The 19,203-nt window shown below is 48.0% G+C and overlaps 1 protein-coding gene and 1 non-coding gene across 3 annotated transcripts in view; both read right to left on the reverse strand.

Annotated features, from left to right (window-relative positions):
• Positions 1-14,027, reverse strand: part of RAP1GAP2 (RAP1 GTPase activating protein 2) — a 255,702-nt gene extending 241,675 nt beyond the window's left edge. For both annotated transcript variants that reach the window (XR_008794265.1, XM_056127861.1), the window contains exons 1-2: positions 13,884-14,027; positions 1,331-1,447 (exon numbers count right to left, since the gene is read on the reverse strand). Coding sequence is in view for 1 of the 2 variants with exons in the window: in XM_056127861.1 (XP_055983836.1) it covers positions 1,331-1,447; positions 13,884-13,933 (167 nt within the window). In the remaining variant the exon portion in view is untranslated. The remainder of the gene's footprint in view (positions 1-1,330; positions 1,448-13,883) is intronic.
• A 3,856-nt stretch (positions 14,028-17,883) lies between these two features.
• On the reverse strand, positions 17,884-18,015 carry LOC130036350 (small nucleolar RNA SNORA51). The gene has a single exon (XR_008794386.1). It is a non-coding gene; the product is annotated as a small nucleolar RNA SNORA51 (small nucleolar RNA).
• Between the last annotated feature and the right edge of the window lie 1,188 nt (positions 18,016-19,203).

The following is a 19,203-nucleotide window of genomic DNA, read 5'->3' on the forward strand; positions in this document are numbered from 1 at the left end:
AGGAAGGAAAGGGCAGGTGTCCAGCAAATATGGTGGCCATCCTCCCTCCTCAGGAGGATCCAGGGTCAGGATGTGGCCCAGTGGGAGAGCACTCGCCTTGCATGCATCAGGGCGTGGTCTGGATCCCCGGTTCCTGGGAAGGGGAGAGAGGAACCAGCTGGGGGCCCAGGGAGAGCTCCATGGATAGGGGTGCAGCCCCTCCTGTGCAGGCCCGAGGCTGAGCCCCAGCACCAGCCCTACATGCTGAGCAGCAAAGAGTGCAGCTGCAGCTGGAGCAATAGCACAGCAGGTAGAGCATTTGCCTTGCACATGGCCGACCGGGGTTCAATTCCCAGTATCCCACATGGTCCCCTGAGCACTGCCAGGAGTAATACCTGAGTGCAGAGCCAGGAGTAACCCCTGAGCATCACTGGGTGTGACCCAAAAAGCAAAAAGAAAAAAGTGCTTCAGCTAATGTGTGTGTAACCCACCTATCATTCTAACACCAACAAAGTGCTGGCCAGGGAAAAATTAAATAGTACAATAATACCATATAAAAAGTAGGAACCAGGACCAGAGAGATAGTTTAGAGGGGAAGGCATTTGCTTTGCACACGGCTGGCCTGAGTTCCATCCCTGGCACCACATATGATCCCCCAAGCCTGCCAGGAGTAATCCCTAAGCACCGAGCCAGGAGTAAACACTGAGCACAACCAGGTATGGCCTAACAGCCAAATTAAATCAATTAAAAAGTAGAAATCAATTTATCTCTGACATTATTTTACTCTACACTTGATCTTAGCCAAAAGGCTGAGAAGCAAGGGGCTAGAGCGATAGCACAGCGGTAGGGCGTTTGCCTTGCACGCAGCCAATATGGCCAATCGGAGTTCGATTCCTCTGTCCCTCTCAGAGAGCCTGGCAAGCTACCGAGAGTATCTCGCCCGCACGGCAGAGCCTGGCAAGCTACCCGTGATGTATTCGATATGCCAAACACAGTAACAACAAAGTCTCCAATGGAGATGTTACTGGGCCCGCTAGAGAAAATCGATGAACAACGGGAGGACAGTGACCCTCTTTGTCGGCATGAGGCTCCTGGCCATTATTTTACTCAAGAGCCATAATCCTTCTGGTAGCAGCAAGGAATGTAAGGTAAAACCCATCTTACAGAGGAGAAAGCAGAGCCTTCCTGATTGATTACACTTGGGCTGGAGAAGCACCCAGGCTGACACACCAATAGCCTGGACAGTCCTTCACCACCAAGGAAAATAGTTCCCCAACCCAGGGTGGAGGTTACCTAAGTAAATGTGAGGTACAGATGCAGGAAAATAAAGGACAGGCAGTGGGTGCTTTACCTGGAGGGTGACTCAAGATCCGCTCGGCTGAGGATGCGGTGCTGCTGCGGGCTATAGAGCCATTGAAAAGCTGTCAGTGTCCTCTCCTCAATCCGGAAACGCCCTTCCTGCACGTACCTGTGGGCAGAAGGGGAGACTGTGAGGTAGTGGCATGCGGGGAGCTGCAGAGAAGCTGCAGACTGGAAAAAGTTAGGTGAGGAGTATCTATGCCCCAATAATTCTCTTGCAGGGGCTGGAGCGATAGCACAGTGGGTAGGGCGTTTGCCTTGCATGCGGCCAACCCAGGTTCTATTCCCAGCATCCTATATGGTCCCCTGAGCACCACCAGGAGTAATTCCTGAGTGCAAAGCCAGGAGTGACCCCTGTGCATTGCCAGGTGCGACTCAAAAAGCAAAAAAAATTAAAAAGTAAATAATAATAATAATCCTCTTATCTGTCGGAAAACCTCGTTTCCTGTGGGTGGTGGGGAGAGGAGACACGATTAATGTTTGTGCATCAAGAAGTGGCCCCACGGAGCAGGTGTCCACTCCACAGAGGGAAAAGCTTTCTGAAATTGGCCATCTGGTGCGGGAGGGAGTCTCTTGGAAAGGGTGTGTGCAAAACAGAGGGCAGGTCAACGGGATTTGAGCCTCTCCAAGTGGGGACACGGGACTCTTGACATCACTGCAGATGGTGGAGTAGGGTTGGGTCTTCCAAAGTCTGAGCGCACCTCACAGGTCCAAGCCACACTCTGGATACATGGTCAGCCTGCCAAGATCCAGGAAGTTGTCTGGGCCCCGGGTACACAGTGACATGCTCTCACTCTGTGGCATAAGCATAAATCCATTCACTAACTTTGAGTCCATTGAGTTTCTGCATTGATAAGCCAAAAAAGGCATGATCCTGCCCTCCCAGGACTGAGGAGCGACCTACTGAATAATCACACAAATATATCACTCTAAACTGGCCCTCTCCTGCATAACCAGTGGCAGTCCCTTACACCCCCTTACAAGTCAAGTTTGTTTACCTAGGTTCTTGGGGCTGAGGAGATAGTTCAGTGGGTAGGACACTTCCTTGCACACGTCTGACCTGGGCCCTGGCACCACGTATGGTTCCTTAAACCCCTCCAGGAATGATTCCTGAGTTCAGACAGGAGTAAGCCTTGAGCACCACTGGGCAAGAACAAAACAAAACCAAAAATCCTAAATTTTTAAGCAATGGGTCACAACCTCAGATGGGTTAACTGAATGTGGGGGCTGTGAAAAATTTGGCAATGAAAAAAAAATGTTTCTGAATGCACAATCACCAAACATTAATTCAAAATCAAAATCGACCACTCAGTGAATCTGAGGCATCACTGATCATGCTCATCCATGTTGCATTCCACAGGTGAGAAGGGGTCACATGTGGAAAATGTTTAAGAACTCTGGTCTAAATTACAAATGCATTCCCATCTGTAAGCCAACAATCCCCTTTAAGAGATTTTGCTGCATCTGGCAGTGGGCAAGGTTATCTGGGCACCAATTACAATAGCCAAAGACTGGGAACAACCCCCACTCACATTATTAGGAGACTGGTTAAAAAAATATTTAAAAAATTGAGCGGCCAGAGAGATAATACAGTGGGTTGGGCACTTGCCTTGCACACAGTCGACCTGGGTTTGATCCCCAGCACCGTATATGATTCCTGGGCCCCAATAGGAATGACTCCTGAACATAGAGCCAGGAGTAAGCCCTGAGCATAGTCAGTTATGCCTAAAAGCCAAAAGAATAAAACAAGGAACCATCACACCATCAAGAATCCCATATTAAGCAATGAGCAGCCATTGAGACCGTGTGAATGAATATAAACTCTATGTGCCATCGTGTCCAATCTCTAAGATACTTCGGGTGGGGGTGGTGAGTGCAAAAAGAGCAGTTTGTTTAATTTATGTTTAAAAAGGAGGAGGAGCCCCCACCACACATACGCATAGCTCGAAGGGCTGGAGCAATGCTTTGCATGGGAGGTCTGTGTTCAGTCCTTGGCATAACATGGTCTCCCCACCCCTATCACCACCAGAGGAGCCCGAAGTGCTGTCGGGTAGGGGGCCCCAAAAAAAGTGGGTGAGAAGGTAATAAAATTCATATGTTCTTATCTGAACCGTAGACAGCCTGGAGATACAAAAGCTAATAAAAAGGAATTACCTGGACGGGGAGGCAGTGAAACAGATGAATGAGGGCCATGGGAGAGTAAGTTTTTAACAATGTGTCTTTTCATACAAGCAAGGTATTATCTATTCCAAATGTTTGATGTGTGTGTGTGTTTGCGTAATGATAAACTGCATAAAGAACTGTGATAAAGTTAGCAGCAGCTACTCTGATCATTCCGAGTCTGAGGGGCCCACAGGCTGTCTGCTGGGGAGGGGAGATTATTTCCCAGAAGCCTGGGTTGCTGGAGAGCAGGGGATTTTCATTGCTCCCGAGGCCTCCCAAACAGAGCATCTGACTCGCCCCCCCCCCACCCAACTCACTCCCATCGCACCCCACAGCATGGGCCAATAGGCATTTCAGAAAGACCAGCCCACTGCTGGGAGTAAATGACAGGCAGCCCATTAGAGGCTCTGACAAGGGTCAGGGGAAGAGGAGAAGTCGCTTATAGAGGGAATCAGTGCTGTAGACGGAGAGAAATAGGAAGACTCGTGTGAGCAGAGAAATAACGTGGCGGGGGAGACACAGCTAAGTTGTTCTAAGTTCCTGGTTTGTGGATCAGTAAAAGCTCCAGTGGCTGAACACATGCAAAGCCTGGGGGAGGCCCAGATTCCATTCCCAGTACTACATAGTCACCCTGAGCACGGGACTGAGAGTAGCCCCCAAACACTGCTGTTGTGGTTAGAAAACAACCAAGTTCCAGTTTGTGCAGGTGACTGGCTGCTGGACAAGAAAAGGCTTGGAAGGAAAGATTTCAGTGGGGCATGACCCTCCTCTACTCCATCCCACCCCAACGTACCCACCCTCCTATAAAATCTGCCACAAATAGGACAGGGAGATAGTACAGTGGGCAAGATGCTTACCTTACATCAACCTGGGTTTAATCCCCGCACCCTATCTGGTCCCCTGGGCCCCACCAGAAATGATCCCAGAGCGGAGCCAGAAGTAAGCCCTGAGCACCACTGGACGTGGCCCAAAAAACAATATCAAGAAAAACCCTGGCACAAAACTTGGGTCCTCAAGAAGCCTGCCCTGAATTATCTCATCCTGCTCTGATCATATGTTTCCAGGCCTTTCCCCTGCCCCCCCACACCTTCTTCCTCCTTCATATCAGCCCCCCACTTCCAAACACAGATCTTGTCAGTTTCCCCAAAAAATTAGTATCAAGCCGGAGTGATAGTAGAGCGGGTAGGGCTTCTGTCTTGCACGTGGCTAACCAAGGTTTGATCCCCAGCATCCCATACGATCCCCCAAGTACCACCAGGAGTGATTCCTGAGTGCAGAGCTAGGAGAAACCCTTGACCCAAAAATTAAAAAAAAGAATGGTATCTCCTGCAGCATATTAAATATATTACCCACGATTCCTACCTCAGAAGTGCAACCCTTCCTCACTGAAACTTACAGTTTCTCCCACCTGTCCATTCTACTCCACCCCACCTTCACAGGTACCGACCCCTGCATTCCTGCATTCCTGATGTCTTTGTTCTTCTACAAACACGTCCACCCTGGTCCAGCCTCGGGGCCTTTCATCACATAGATCTAAACTGCTTTCCCTCCATCTCTCCCCCAAACTACCCATCCTGTCCCCACCCTTCAAACCGCCAGCTCCAAGAATCTGCCCCCTGGCCTGTTGCCAGGATCCAAGTAGGCCCCAAGATTTCAGGAAGGCTTTGCTTAACCTTGATCACAACATTGTTCAACACTGCCAGCCTGCACATGAGTTATTTATGTGCTGTCTGTCTCCCAGCTCCAGTGCAAAGACTGCCTAATTGACGCCAGAATCCCTCGTGAAACCTCACACAATCCTCTTTCCTACCCAGTCAGCCGGCTGCAAAATATTGCAACAGCACAGGGATCGACTCATTCCTTCCTCGGAAAGCCTCTTTCAGAGAATGAAGGCACAGGCACAGATTATGTCCATTAATGAATACAATGTATTAACTTAGTAAGTGGAGTTCTTAAATTGGAGGCAGTCAAAGGGGAAACAGAATGAAAGGGGAACAGAATAAAAGGGAGAACGGAATGCCACCTGTCTCCACATATCTTCCCTATGAACCTGACGTGTATCTGAAATGCTGACAAAGAGCAGACTGAAGGAGATTAACCACTGCAGAGGGTTGGCCTGGTAAACCGTTATCAGCCATGAATACTCTAGCAAGTACCAGCTTCTCAGCCGATCTCTGGGACCATAAGGGTCAAGAGACAAAGGCAAATTTGGAACATTTTTTTTCTTTTTGGGTCACATCCGGCGATGATGTATAGGGGTTACTCCTGGCTCGTGCACTCAGGAATTACTCCTGGCGGTGCTCGAGGGACCATATGGGATACTGAAAAATCGTACCCGGGTCTGCTTCGTGCAAGACAAACGCCCTACCCTCTGTGCTATCATTCTAGCCCCACAAATTGGAAACATTTAGAACAATATGAAAAAGAAGAGGAAGATCAGGAACTGTGTACAGAAACAGGCCCCAGGATGTGGGTAGGGAAACACCCCCAGGAGGGTTCAGCCCATTACATCATTAAAAGGAAAAAAGGCTTGCTCTTTATGGGTGCAGCCTACGTTCTCTCTGAATATTGGGATACATCAGGTAGACACTGAAATCTGCACCATGAAAACGTTAAGTGAAAGAAATCAGGGGCCAGAGCGATAGTACCATGGGTAGGGTACTTGCCTTGCACGTGCTCAACCCTGGCTCAATCCCTGGCACCCATATGATCCCCAGAGCACCACCAGGAGCAATCCCTGAGCACAGAGTTGAGAGTAAGCTCTGAGCACTGCTGGGTGTGAGCCAAAAAGAAAAAGATTTTTTAATTTAAAAATATCAGTCCCAAAAAACTTCATATTATCTAGCTCCACTTACATGAAAGTCCAATAAACAAATACAAAGAAAGAGAAAATAGCTTAGCAATTACTTCAGGTTATGGGGAAGAGATGAGGTGTGAGGAAATAATAGAGAAAAACTGCTATGGTTCTAGGGCTTCTTATAGAGGGTTCCCAAGCAGTACTCAGGGGATGTAGGGGAGCCACTCCCAGCGATAGTTGCCAACCAGATGGATGTTGAATGCTAGGGCACAGAAGTGCTAAGGGCCATGAGAACCACGCCTGGCAGTGATGGTGGGGCTAGGGAGACATGGGGAGCTGGGATCAGTCTCGGCCTCTGACCTCCAAACTAAATCCTCAGCTCTATGGGGTTTCTTTTAAGGGTGATGAAAATGTTCTAAGATGGACTATGTTGATGGCTACAAACTCTGTAAAAATATTAAAAATTATTTAATTTTACACCAAATAGGTGATTTTTATGGCATATGAATTCTATTTCAATAGAGTTGTTTTTAAAAAATACTATAACATTTGATCTCCCATTTGACCCAGCAATACCACTCCTGGGAATATATCCCAGAGAGGCAAAAAAGTATAGTCGAAGTGACATCTGCAATTGTTTGTTCATTGCAGCACTCTTTACAATAGCCAGAATCTGGAAAAAACCTGAGTGCCCGAGAACAGATGATTGGTTAAAGAAACTTTGGTACATTTACACAATGGAGTATTATGTAGCTGTTAGAAAAGATGAAGTCATGAAATTTACATACAAGCGGTAAGGTAAAGGTAAAGGTAAAGGCCTTCCCGTTGATCGTCAATTTGCTCGAGCGGGCCCAGTAACGTCTCCATTGGAGACTTTGTTGTTACTGTGTTTGGCATATCGAATACTCTCGGTAGCTTGCTGGGCTCTCCGAACATACAAGCGGTACTACATGGAAAGTATCATGTTAAGCGAAATGAGTCAGAAAGAGCGGGATAGACACAGAAAGATTGCATTCATCTGGGGAACATAAAGCAACAAAACGGGAGACTAACACCCAGGAATGGCTGAGATTAGTACCAGGAATTTTGCTCCATGACTTGAAGGCCAGCCACACATGCTAAGGGAAAAAGGAAGCTCAGATAGAAAAGAAAGCACCAAATAAAGGGTGTTGGGAGGATCCTCCCAGGATGGGAGAAGCATGCTGAAAGTAGACTATAGACCAAACATGATTACCACTCAATGCCTCTCTTGCAAAACACAGGACCCAAAAGAAGAGAGAGAGAACAAGGGGGAATGCCCTGCCACAGAGGCAGGGTGGGATGGGGGGGATGGGGGGTGGGAGGGATGCTGGGACCTGTGGTGGTGGAGGATGGGCGCTGGTGGAGGGATGGGTACTTGATCATTGTATAACTGAAACCCAAGCACAAAAATCTGTTAGTCTATAACTATACCTCATGGTGTTTCACTAATAAAAAAAATTATATTGCATAAAAAAAGTACTATAACATCTGTTTGAGAAGATGGATGTTATTTGAATCTACTGTGGTCCTTTCAAAAATCTATGTAAATCAAACCATCATGCTATGTTCCTTAAACAAAGCTATCTGTCAAATATTTCTCAATACAACTGGAGAGGGGAAAGAAGAGAAATAAATATCCACAAGTGCATACTTATATGAAAGACTAAATCAGTAAATAAGTGGAAAGAAAAGATAAATCACCCATGTAGAAGAATTATAAAGAAATCTATGCTTCATTCTCAGGGAAATTGAAAATGCTTCACTACTGAAATTGGAACAGCTTCTTTGCAAAGAACGCACACACCCTGGAAACTAGGGGAGACGACAGCATTTTTCTAGTGAAGGAACTTGACAAATTTGACCGCTGCCAGTTCAAGACCAACATCAGCAGCAATTACTCACACTGAGTGTGAAGAAAGTACTACTTCCTGGCTCAGTGGAAATGTACAGGTCTGAGGCCCTAGCTTTGACCCCCACCCTACCCCCAGTCAAAAAAGAAAGAAAGAAAATAGTCCTTGGTTCCCATGTTCATTTTTTCAAAAATTCCTAATCCCAGTCTCATCATGAGAAAAATATCAGACAAGTCCCAATTGCAAGTCATTTGAAAAATATGACCACTACTTCTCAAAACTGTTCAGGTCATTAAAAACAAGGGCAAGGGAAGACAAACAAAGCCTAAGGGAGGTAAGGTGACTAAATATACATAATACCCTAGATAGAAACCCTAAGGCAGAAAAAAAGCTATAGGACAGAGAAAAATAAGGCCAAAGAGATAGTACAGCAGTTAGGGCATTTGCCTTGCATGTGGTCAACCAACCCCAATCTGATCTCTGGCACCCAAATATGGTCCCCTGAGCAGTGCTAGGAACAATCTCTGAGTGCAGAACCAACCAGGAGTAAGTGCTGAGCACTAGGAGTTGTAGCTTCAAAATTGAAGGAAGTTGGAAAGCTGTGGGGGGGGGGGAAGGGTAAGAAAAAAAATTGAAGGAAGTAAAAGGACTAATTCAATACAGTAAAAATTAATACAGATCAATGAAACTGTTACAAATCAATAAAAAAATTAGTGAACCAATAGAAGAAAAGGATATTAATGAGTTTACAAAAATAGAAATAAAAATGATCAATAAACAAACAGAAAGGGAATTCTCTTTAAAAAATAAAAATTAAATAATGGAAGACTGGGGCTGGAGCAATAGCACAGCAGGTAGGGAGTTTGCCTTGCACGCGGCTCACCCGGGTTCGATTCCCAGCATCCCATATGGTCCCCCAAGCACTGCCAGGAGTAATTCCTGAGTGCATGAGCCAGGAGTAACCCCCTGTGTATCGCCGGGTGTGACCCCTCCAATAAAAGCAAAAATAATAATAGTAATAATAATGATAATAATAATTCAATGGTGTTGACTAAGAAAACAGAAGCAACCAGAAGTGGGGGTGGGGAGAACTACATCAAGCTAAAAGTTCCTGCACAGCCAAAGAAACAATAACTTGGATAAAAAATACAACCTATTGAGTGGGAGACAATATTTGTTCACCACACATATGGCAAAAGAGTAATATCCAAGGGGGCTAGAGCGATAGCACAGCGGGAAGGGCATTTGCCTTGCACACGGCTGACCCGGGTTTGATTCCCAGCATCCCATAGGATCCTCCGAGCACTGCCAGGAGTAATTCCTGAGTTCAAGCCAGGAGTAAGCCCTGTGCAGCACCGGGTGTGACCCAAAAAGAAAAAAAAAAGAGTAATGTCCAAAATTTATAAAGCAGTCATAAAACTTAACAGCGACAAAGATAAAAACAGTTCTATCAAAGAGTGTGAATTGAATCAGAGAGATAATGAACAAATTAGATAACTTCTGCTTCTAATTTAGGTCCATTAATGCATTTAAAATCTGCATCTCGGGGGTGGAGAAATAGTACAGTGGGCAAGACCTTTGCCTTGAACTCAGCCATCCTGGAATTAATCCCCCAACACCCCATATGGTTCCTGAACACTGGCAGGAGTAAGCCCTGAATACCACCAGATGTGGCTCAAGACAGAACCAAAACAAACAAACTGATCAGACAGGGGTTATGTGGCCAACCCCCAGGCACCGCATAGGGACCCCCTCCTCCCAACATGACCCAGAGAGATCCCTGAGTACAGATACAGTATTAAGTCCTAAGCACTACCAAATGTGGCCCACACAAAACGATGTCCACACTCCTATGCTCACTGCAGTGCTATTTACAATCGCCAAGATCTGGAAACAACCCTAGTGCCCCAAAACAAATGTAGCACTGTAGCACTGTCCTCCCATTGTTCATGGATTTGCTCCAACGGGCCCCGTAACATCTCCATTGTGAGACTTGTTGTTACTGTGTGTAGCATATTGAATAAGTAGCTTTGCTGTGCGGGTGAAATAGAAATGAGTACATTTAAAAATCATGGTAATGTACCGATGGAATACTACTCAGCTATAAGAAAATAAGAAATCCCTCAGTTCACTGCAACTTGGAAGATGCTCGACTCCAATTCGAGTAGGCGTGGAGGTCTCGGCCCCGGAACCCGCGTGGCTGTGTCCCTCTGCCAGTACCTTCATGGGTGCGGAGAGTGGTCTCAGCATGGTGGTGGCTGGTCCTGGAGGTCTTCGGCTGCCGTAGCCCTGGTCGGGGCGGGGAGGAAAGCTCAACCCGCTCCCCTCCAAGGGACTCCGGGAAGGAACACCCAGGCGCGGGGGCAGAGACTGCACGCCTACTCGAATTGGAGTCGAGCATCTTCCACCCAGATCCTCCAAATTTCAGTAGGCGGGGGTCACACCCACCACCTGGCCCCCTGGCGCCGTGTAATCCCATCAGTGGCCAAGACTCAGAGACTATAAAATCAGATCCCAGAACCGCGCGGCCGCATTTGCGGCCGCGCGACATCTTAACAAAACTTTTTTTTATGACATCTTATTGTCTTATTTCTACTTTGGACAAACTTGCAGGCTATCGAATGTAGCCTGCCCACAGGGCAGAGTCTGGCAAACTCCCCGTGGCGTACCAAATATGCCAAATACCAGTAACAATGATGGGTCTCACTTTCCTAAATAGCCTTGAATATAATCTCAGGGCTAGGATGAAAGAGACGTTACTGGGGCCTGCTCGAGGCAATCGACGAATAACAGGATGATGAAATGAAATGAAATGAAAACTGCAACTTGGATGGAACAGGGCCCAGCACACACCCTCAGGCATAATGGTAAGGCTCAACTTTGAACATGCATACTTAATCCTTGAATGGATGAACCAAATCAAATGCACCTGACCTGGGTTCAACCCCCAGCACCAGATGGTCCCCTGAGCATCGCCAGGTAATATCCTGGAGACCCCCACACAAGCATCAGCAGGTGTGGCCCTGGAGTCCCCCAGCAGCCCCCACAGTGGCCCAGGTCATCCCTGACATCACAGAGTCCAAATAGTATGGTCAATTTGGCCTGGAGCCTTCAGACCCACTCGGGAGGCCCCCACCCTAAAAGAGCAAATGAACAGGAGTTGCTTCTGCTGCCCATGATCATTTATTTATCATCTGTGTCCATTCAAATCTCTGTCCTGAGATTTCAGTGGAGCTGATGCCAAAGCTGGCACATGACCCTGTCCCAGATCTGCTTCTTTAAAATCCTTCCTATTCTTTCCTCCATGAAGTGATAGAAGGAATTAATCTGACCAGGGAGACCCTGGGGTTGCACCTCAGTTCAAGGGAAAGGACGCTTAGCATGCAGCCTCCCTACCAGCCTCCCAAACAGACTGGCTATACTTTTCACCCCAGGGTTTATATATGTTGGGATTTTGTTAGAAAATTGACTTCACTGATAAGTGATTATCTTATTTTATTTTTATTTTTTAATTTTTCGGTCACAGGGCTGGAGCAATAGCACAGCGGTAGGGCGTTTGCCTTGTGCGCAGTCAGCCCAGCCAAGCCGAGTTCAATTCCTCCACCCGTCTTGGAGAGCCCAGCAAGCTAAAGAGAGTATCTCACCCGCACGGCAAAGCCTGGCAAGCTACCCGTGATGTATTCAATATGCCAAACATGGTAACAACAAGTCTCAAAATGGAGAGGTTACTAGGCCCGCTCGAGCAAATCCATGAACAACGGGAGGACAGTGTGACAGTGGACAGCTTTTTGGGTCACACCCAGCAATGCACAGGGGTTACTCCTGGCTCATGCACTCAGGAATTACTTCTAGCAGTGTCCGAGGGACCATATGGGATGCTGGGAATCGAACCTGGGCCGGTCATGTGGAAGGCAAACACCCTACCCACTGTGCTATCACTCTACTCCCTAAGTGATAATTTTAATTATTTGGTCTTTTGAATCTTTGACTGTTGGGGAAGGGATGAGGAGAGAGGGACTATGCAGACTGGAACCCATCAATGCCTCCTGCACTAACATGGTGGGATTTTCAGTCTGTGACTGTGGACATGTGTCAGGCCAGGTGCAACTGTCCAGGAAATAAGAGACAATAAGAGCAGTTAAGCCCCTGGGCCAGACCTGAGCTCAACCCTGACTCTGCCTCCTGCTTGCCAGGTGGTCTCCACTAACTTGTGCATGAGTCTGTTTCCTCATGCACGAACTGGGACGCTAATACCTTCCTCACGATCACTGTGTAAGTAACCTGTGGAGCACATGCTTTGCATGCAGGGGGCACTATTTTGATCCCCAGCACTGCAAGGCTCCTCAGCAACCCCACTTATAATCCTGGAGATCACTGGGGTAGCCCTAGTGGCCCCTAAGCACCATGGGGTGCCCCTGGAAATCCCTGTTTCCTATAGGGCCCCAGCTTAGAACAATCCAGTCTAATTCTGGCAATTGCCTGAGTAGGGAAGAGAGGCCCCTGAGAAACTCAGCCCCCTGCTCTGCAGAACAAGAGGGCAGGCGTAGAAAGCTAGTCTGAATAAAATGTTCTGTAGAATATGCATAGTGAGTTGTATGGGGAGTGTTAAAAAAATTCACCCAGCATCCAAACTCCAATAAACAAATTTTAAAACGTGCCTGTCAACGTTTTGGATGTGAGGTGAAGGGTGGGGTGGAGGGAACCTGAGAACCCTAGTGGAGGGAAGAAGACACTGATGGGATTGGGGCTGGAATGTAGTATACTAAAACCCAACTATAAATAATTGTAAATCATGGTGCTTAAATTAAAAAAGAAAGGAAGGAAGGAAGGAAGGAAGAAAGAAAGAAAGAAAGAAAGAAAGAAAGAAAGAAAGAAAGAAGAAATATACCAGGCAGTGGTGAAATAAGGTGGGGTGGGGAGGCTTACACCTTGGGAGTGGTGGGGGGGGGACAGGTTACACCTGGTGATGCTTGGGATCTAGTGCGGGCTGGGGGTGAGGGTGGCACCCTACCATGCCATCCGCCATGAAAGCTGGGGCTCTTGCAGGCACCACTCAAGCCCTTTGAATCCTCTTCCCTGCCTCCTCCCGATTCTTGAAGTTCTGGGGCAATGCGGGTAAGTAGGCTGCCCTGATTCTAAATCCGGCCAAGCAGAGGTCAGGAGCGCCCTGAACTCTCGCAGACTGCGGCGCCCAAAGCCCAAACCCGTTGAGCGGCGATACTAGCTGCCTGCAGTCCCGAAACCCCACCCAGGCCGAATCCCGGCTTTCGGGGCGTTGGGCAGAGCCAGACCCTTTTCCCCGCCTCCCGGTCCCTTTCCTTAAGCCCCATCCCCAAGTATCCAGCCCCGAGCCTCCGTATAGGAGGAGGACGGTGAGTTCAGGATCGTAGGAGGGGGTTGTGCTCTCCGGAGGGGGGGGCCCGAGCAGCAGCAGAAACGGAGGGAGGCCCCAGGGAGACGGAAGAGGGAACACCCCGTCGGTGAACCCGCACAACCTCACGTCAGGAAGAGGGGCCGAGGCAGCGCTCGGCTCGCCGGGCAGCGCCTCCGAGAGCGGGTGCGGGGCCGGGGGGCGGCAAGACCGGCAGCCGAGCCTCTACCTCGCTGGACCACGCAACCTGGGCTCCAAAAGAAACTTTCTGCTGACGCCCGCGCCTTCCCGCACCCGGCAGGGCCTGGGGCGCAGGCCCCGCGGCCCCCCGGTGCCCACTCACCAGCGCACCAGCTGCCAGCGCTTCTCCCCCGGCGCCCGGCGGCCCGCCATGCCTCTCCCTGCCGGCCGCGAGCTGCACGCGGGACGCGGCCAGGCTGCGGCAGGGCAGGGCCGAGGGCGCGCTCGCAGTGGCGGGGTGCGGCGGCGCGCGGGCGCCCCGGCGGTGCGGACCGTGCGGCGCTCTCGTCCCCGCGCCCGCCGCCGCCGGCCCGCCCCGGAGCGGCCGCAGCTGGGGCCCCCACGCGCCGCCGCCGCAGCAGGCAAGCCCCAAGCCCCGCGCGTAGGAGCACTGCTCGAAGAGTGAGATTCTCCAAAACCCCAAGCCTAGCTGCAGGCTTCCGCTATCCGTGCCTCTCTCCCTTTCATACCTGTCCTATCTATCTAGAAAGTGATGCATCTTTTAAAAGCAGGCTGGGGGGTGGGCAGAGAGCTAGTACAGGGGGTAACGCGCTTGCCTTGCACACGGTCGACCCGGGTTTCATCCTCAGACCCAGAGACAGGAGTAAGTCATGCCAGTTACGTGCGGCCCAAACGCCCCCAAGCCCCCCAAAAAAGGTAGACTAGGGACCCAAGTTGTGGTTCGGTGTTCCTGAGGTCCTAGGTTTGATTCCAGGCACAGTAAAAAAGGAAGAAAGGAAGTAGTCTAAAATAAAGAGTGATACGCAGTGAGGTCTTGGGTTCCATCCTCAGTACCACAATAAATAAATAAAAGAAAATTACAGTATGAGACTAAAAGAGACAGTGATGTACCAGACTATTAAAATATTAAAAGAGAGGCTGAAAAAAAGTGAGGCTGGAGAGATATAACAATAGGTTGGGCACTTGCCTTACACACAGCCAACCCAAGTTTCATCGCTGTCACTCTATATGGTCTCTCACAGCCAGTTGAGAAACCTGAACACAGAATTTGGAGTCGGGCCTGAGACTCCTAGGTGTGCCCCCACCAAAATAAAACAAAATAAAAAATATTTAAAGTGACAGTAATTGAAACAGCATGTCACTGGCACATCTCATAACCCTATTTCTAGAACCAGTTCCACCTGGGCCCTCAAACTACTGCCAGCCTAAGATCTGTCCATTCGCTTATGGGATGCAGGGGAAGGAGCTTCACTACACCCTTAGGTGCTCATGAGTTATTCCTGGCTCTGTGCTCAAGGATCACTCCTGGCGGGCTTGGGGGACCACATGGGATGCCAGAGATCGAACCCTGGTTGGCCGCGTACAAGGCAAGCACCCTACCCACTGTACTAGGCCCAGATATGTGTTCATTCTGTGGGTTGAGCAGAGACCTTCTTGGCTTACATTATGACGGGGGTATGAATCTGCCTAGTTTGAAGGAGCTTTACAATGCTTCTAAAATAGAACTTACCCGCACATTGCAGTCTCTAACCTTTGCACAGGGAAGAGAGTATGGGACCACAGCGAGAAGATCCTGGATGTTATCTGTACAGGTCCATGCTCAGCAGTGCTAGAAATGTTTCCAGGGAATCCAAGTGCTACTGACACTTGCCATTACAGCTGTAGGTGCCTCCCCATTGTGCAACAAAATCAAGATTACATAAATCCCCAAAGTCCTCACCTGAATTTTCTACTATGTCTCTAGTGCAAAAGTGATAGGAAGATAAGGAGAAAGAAGATAACCCAGATGTACAGAACAGAAAATGGGAAGGAAAAACAAGATGGGTTGGTAGCTCAACTTTGGCCTTTAAGTGCAATATTCACATAAGGAGGGCAATTGCCTTGGCATCAATCTTTGGGACTCCCTATCACAATCAACACAAAGACCAAGGAAACAGAATAGAAGGCCTAGAAACATCTCCAGAATGTGTGTGCACTCACACATATGTGTGAAATATGTGGTTGTGTTTCTTTTCTTGTTTTGTGTGGTTGGTTTTGGTTTGATTTGGGTTTGGGGCCATACTCTGCCGTTTTCAGGGCTTATCCTGGCTCTGTGATCACTCCTGGTGGGGCTCAGGGACCCATATGCAATGGTAGCAACCAAACCAGGGCCAACCACATGCAAGGCAAACACCTTCACCCTTGTTGTATTTCTCCAGCCCTGAAATATCTGTATTTTAAATTAGTGGGGGGGGGGATAGTGATAAAACTACTGACAAAGGGTGATGGGAGAAGCAAGACCTTGGGACCAGAGTAATAGTACAGCAGGTAAGGTGTTTGCCTTGCATGTGGCTGAACCAATGGAATACTATCCAGCCATAAGCAAAGTCATGCAATTTGCTGATACATAGATGGATCTGGAGAGTATCATGCGGAGTGAAAATGGAGGGAGAAGGACAGACACAGAATGGTCTTTCTCATATGCGAGATACACAGAAACATAGTTGGGAAATAACAAATTCCAGAGGCAACCAGAAACAAAGAACAGGAGAACTGATCTTCAGTAGGAATCTTGCCACTGGGGTGATTGAGGGGTTGAGGGGGACATTACGATTGTGATTCAGGAATGTGGTCACTTTGAAGAAGGTGGGATGCTGAAAGGAGGTAAAGTGATATAAATGATACCCTTCTCAGCAACAATTTTGTAAACCAAAGTGCTTAAAAGGAAAGAGAAAAATAAAGGAGAATGCCTGCCATCAAGGAAGGATAGGTGGGGTAGGGTGGGAAATTGGAGATATTGATGGAGGAAAGTAGACATTAGTGAAGGGATTGGTGTTGAAACATTAGATGGCTGGAACTCAAATTATTTAATCATGAATCACCATGAACTTTGTAATTCATGGTGATTCAACTTTAAAAAAAAAAACAGGACCAGCAAGATAACTCAAAAAAGTAGATGTAAAAGGCCTGACTTGATCACTGAGCACAGCTGGGTGTGACTCCCTACTTACCTTCCACCCCCAGATAACAAACAAAAAAAAATCTAGTACAGCGGGTAAGACTTTTGCCTCACATGCAAGCAACCGGGTTTCTTTCCCCAGCACCCTGGTCCCCTGAGCACAGCCAGGAGTGATTCCTTAGCTCAAAGTCAGGAGTAAGCCCTGAGCATGGCTGGGTGTGGCTCAAATATAAAAAAAAATCCAAATACATATTATTTATTGTGGAAAAAATGGAACTTCTAGATAAGCAAAGATTTTAAAAAAACAATTTTTTAATTTATACTTTCTAGTCATGACAAATTCTAGCAAATGGCATTACATTTATTTATTTATTTATTTATTGGTCTTTGTACCATGCCCATGGTGCCCAGGGCTTACTCCTATTTCTGTGCTCAGGGATCACTCCTGATGGGGCTCAGGGCATCATATGGGGTGGAAGTACCATAGTTTCTTTATCCAGTCATCTATCTTTGGACGTTTGGGTTGTTTCCAGATTTGGGCTATTGTGAATAATGCTGCAATGAACATAGGAGTGCAAATGTCTTTTCTGCATATGTTTTGGAGGCCTTGGGATATATTCCAAGTATTGGAATTGCTGGGTCTTATAGACCACTGGTCCTGTTTTCTTTTTTCTTATGACAGAAAGATTGACTATCAAATGGAAACATTTTAAGACCTTCAGGAAAGAACAAAGATAATCCCCCAAAAAAGCACAATGCAGGGACTGGAGCAATAACACAGCGGGTAGGGCATTTGCCTTGCACACAGCCGACCCAGGTTCAATTCCCAGCATTCCATACGGTTCTCTGAGCACTGCCAGGATTAATGGAGTGATAGCACAGCGAACAGGGCATTTGCCTTGCATGCAGCCAACCTGGCCGACCCAGGTTCGATTCTTCTGCCCCTCTCAGAGAGCCCTGCAAGCTACCGAGAGTATCTCGCCCGCATGGCAAAGCCTGGCAAGCTACCCATGACTTATTCGATATGTCAAACACAGCAACAAGTGTCACAATGGAGACATTACTGGACCCACTCGAGCAAATCGATGCACAACGGGAGTAACCCCTGTGCATCACCGGGAAAACAAAAAGCACAATGCATAACAGAATGTAGTGCTATATGACACTGTGTCTCAAAAATAAACCTTTGTTGAATATTTTTTCTCCATATCCCCCCATTCACAAGACAGACCAGGCTAAGGGCCTGTACTGAGGTGTATATAGGGTATATTTACTCTGCTTCCTCTTTCTGTACAGTCAGTATAAAGAACACAGTCTCAGTGAGCACCAGGAGGCCTAAATTTGTTAATAGCAGAAAATTTTGGGCAAAGAAGTGAATTATGAAAGGTGAGGAGACTTTTATTTTATTAATCATCAGCATGCCCTATTGTTTCAAATATTTTTAAGAATAATCTTGAGAGCCAGAACAATAGTACAGTGGGTAGGACATTTGCCTAGGATGTGGCCAATCCAGCTTTGACCCCCTGAGCACCACCAGGAGTAATTTCCGAGTGCAGAGCCAAGAGTAACCCCTGAGCATTACTGGGTGTGACCCAACAAGCCAAAAAAAAAATAGAGGAATCATAGTGACCCCTGAGTACTGCCACTGTGATACAAACCTCTTCGCCCTACCCCACAAAAAAGAAGAGTCAGGAAACTATGTAAATAAATCTGTTATCTGTATAGTGACTATTTTTTATTATTTATTAGTCACTGTGAGTGTGACCCCTGCCTACTGGAATATGGAGGATCTGGGTGGAGGATGCTCAGCCTCGATCCGAGCAGGCTTGGAGATCTCAGCCCCGGGAACCGCATGCCTTTGTTCCTCTGCTGGTAGCTTCATGTGTGTGGAGAGTGGTCTCAGCATGGTGGTGGCTGGTTGTGGAGGTCTTTGGTTGGGGTGGGGAGGGAAACTCAGCCCGCTCTCCTCCAAGGGGCCCTGGTGAGGACAGCCTGGTACCATGTAATCCCATCAATGGCCAAGACTCAGAGACTATAAAACCCAGCTCCCGGAAGAGAACAGCGCAGAGTCTCCTGCCCCCACACCTGGCTGTCCAGCTGCCACCATGCTGAGACCACTCTCCTCACGCATGAAGGTACCGGCAGAGGAACAAAGGCATGCGGGTCCCGGGGCTGAGATCTCCAAGCCTGCTCGAATCGGAGCTGAGCATCCTCCACCCAGATCCTCCATATTCCAGTAGGCAGGGGTCACACCCACCAACTGGCCCACTGGCGCCGTGTAATCCCATCAATGGCCAAGACCCAGAGACTATAAAACCCAGCTCCCGGAAGCGCGCAGCTGCGAATGTGGCCATCTTATTATCTCATTCTTACTTTGGACAAACTGGCAGGCTACTGAATGTAACATGCCCACACGGCAGAGTCTGACAAACTCCCTATGGCATACCCAATATGCCAAATACCAGTAACAATGATGGGTCTCATTCTCCTAACCCTGAAAGAGCCTTGAATATGGCACTTTTTA

The sequence above is a fragment of the Sorex fumeus genome, unplaced genomic scaffold, assembly GCF_029834395.1.
Source record: "Sorex fumeus unplaced genomic scaffold, SorFum_2.1 ptg000063l, whole genome shotgun sequence".
Taxonomy (NCBI): domain Eukaryota; kingdom Metazoa; phylum Chordata; class Mammalia; order Eulipotyphla; family Soricidae; genus Sorex; species Sorex fumeus.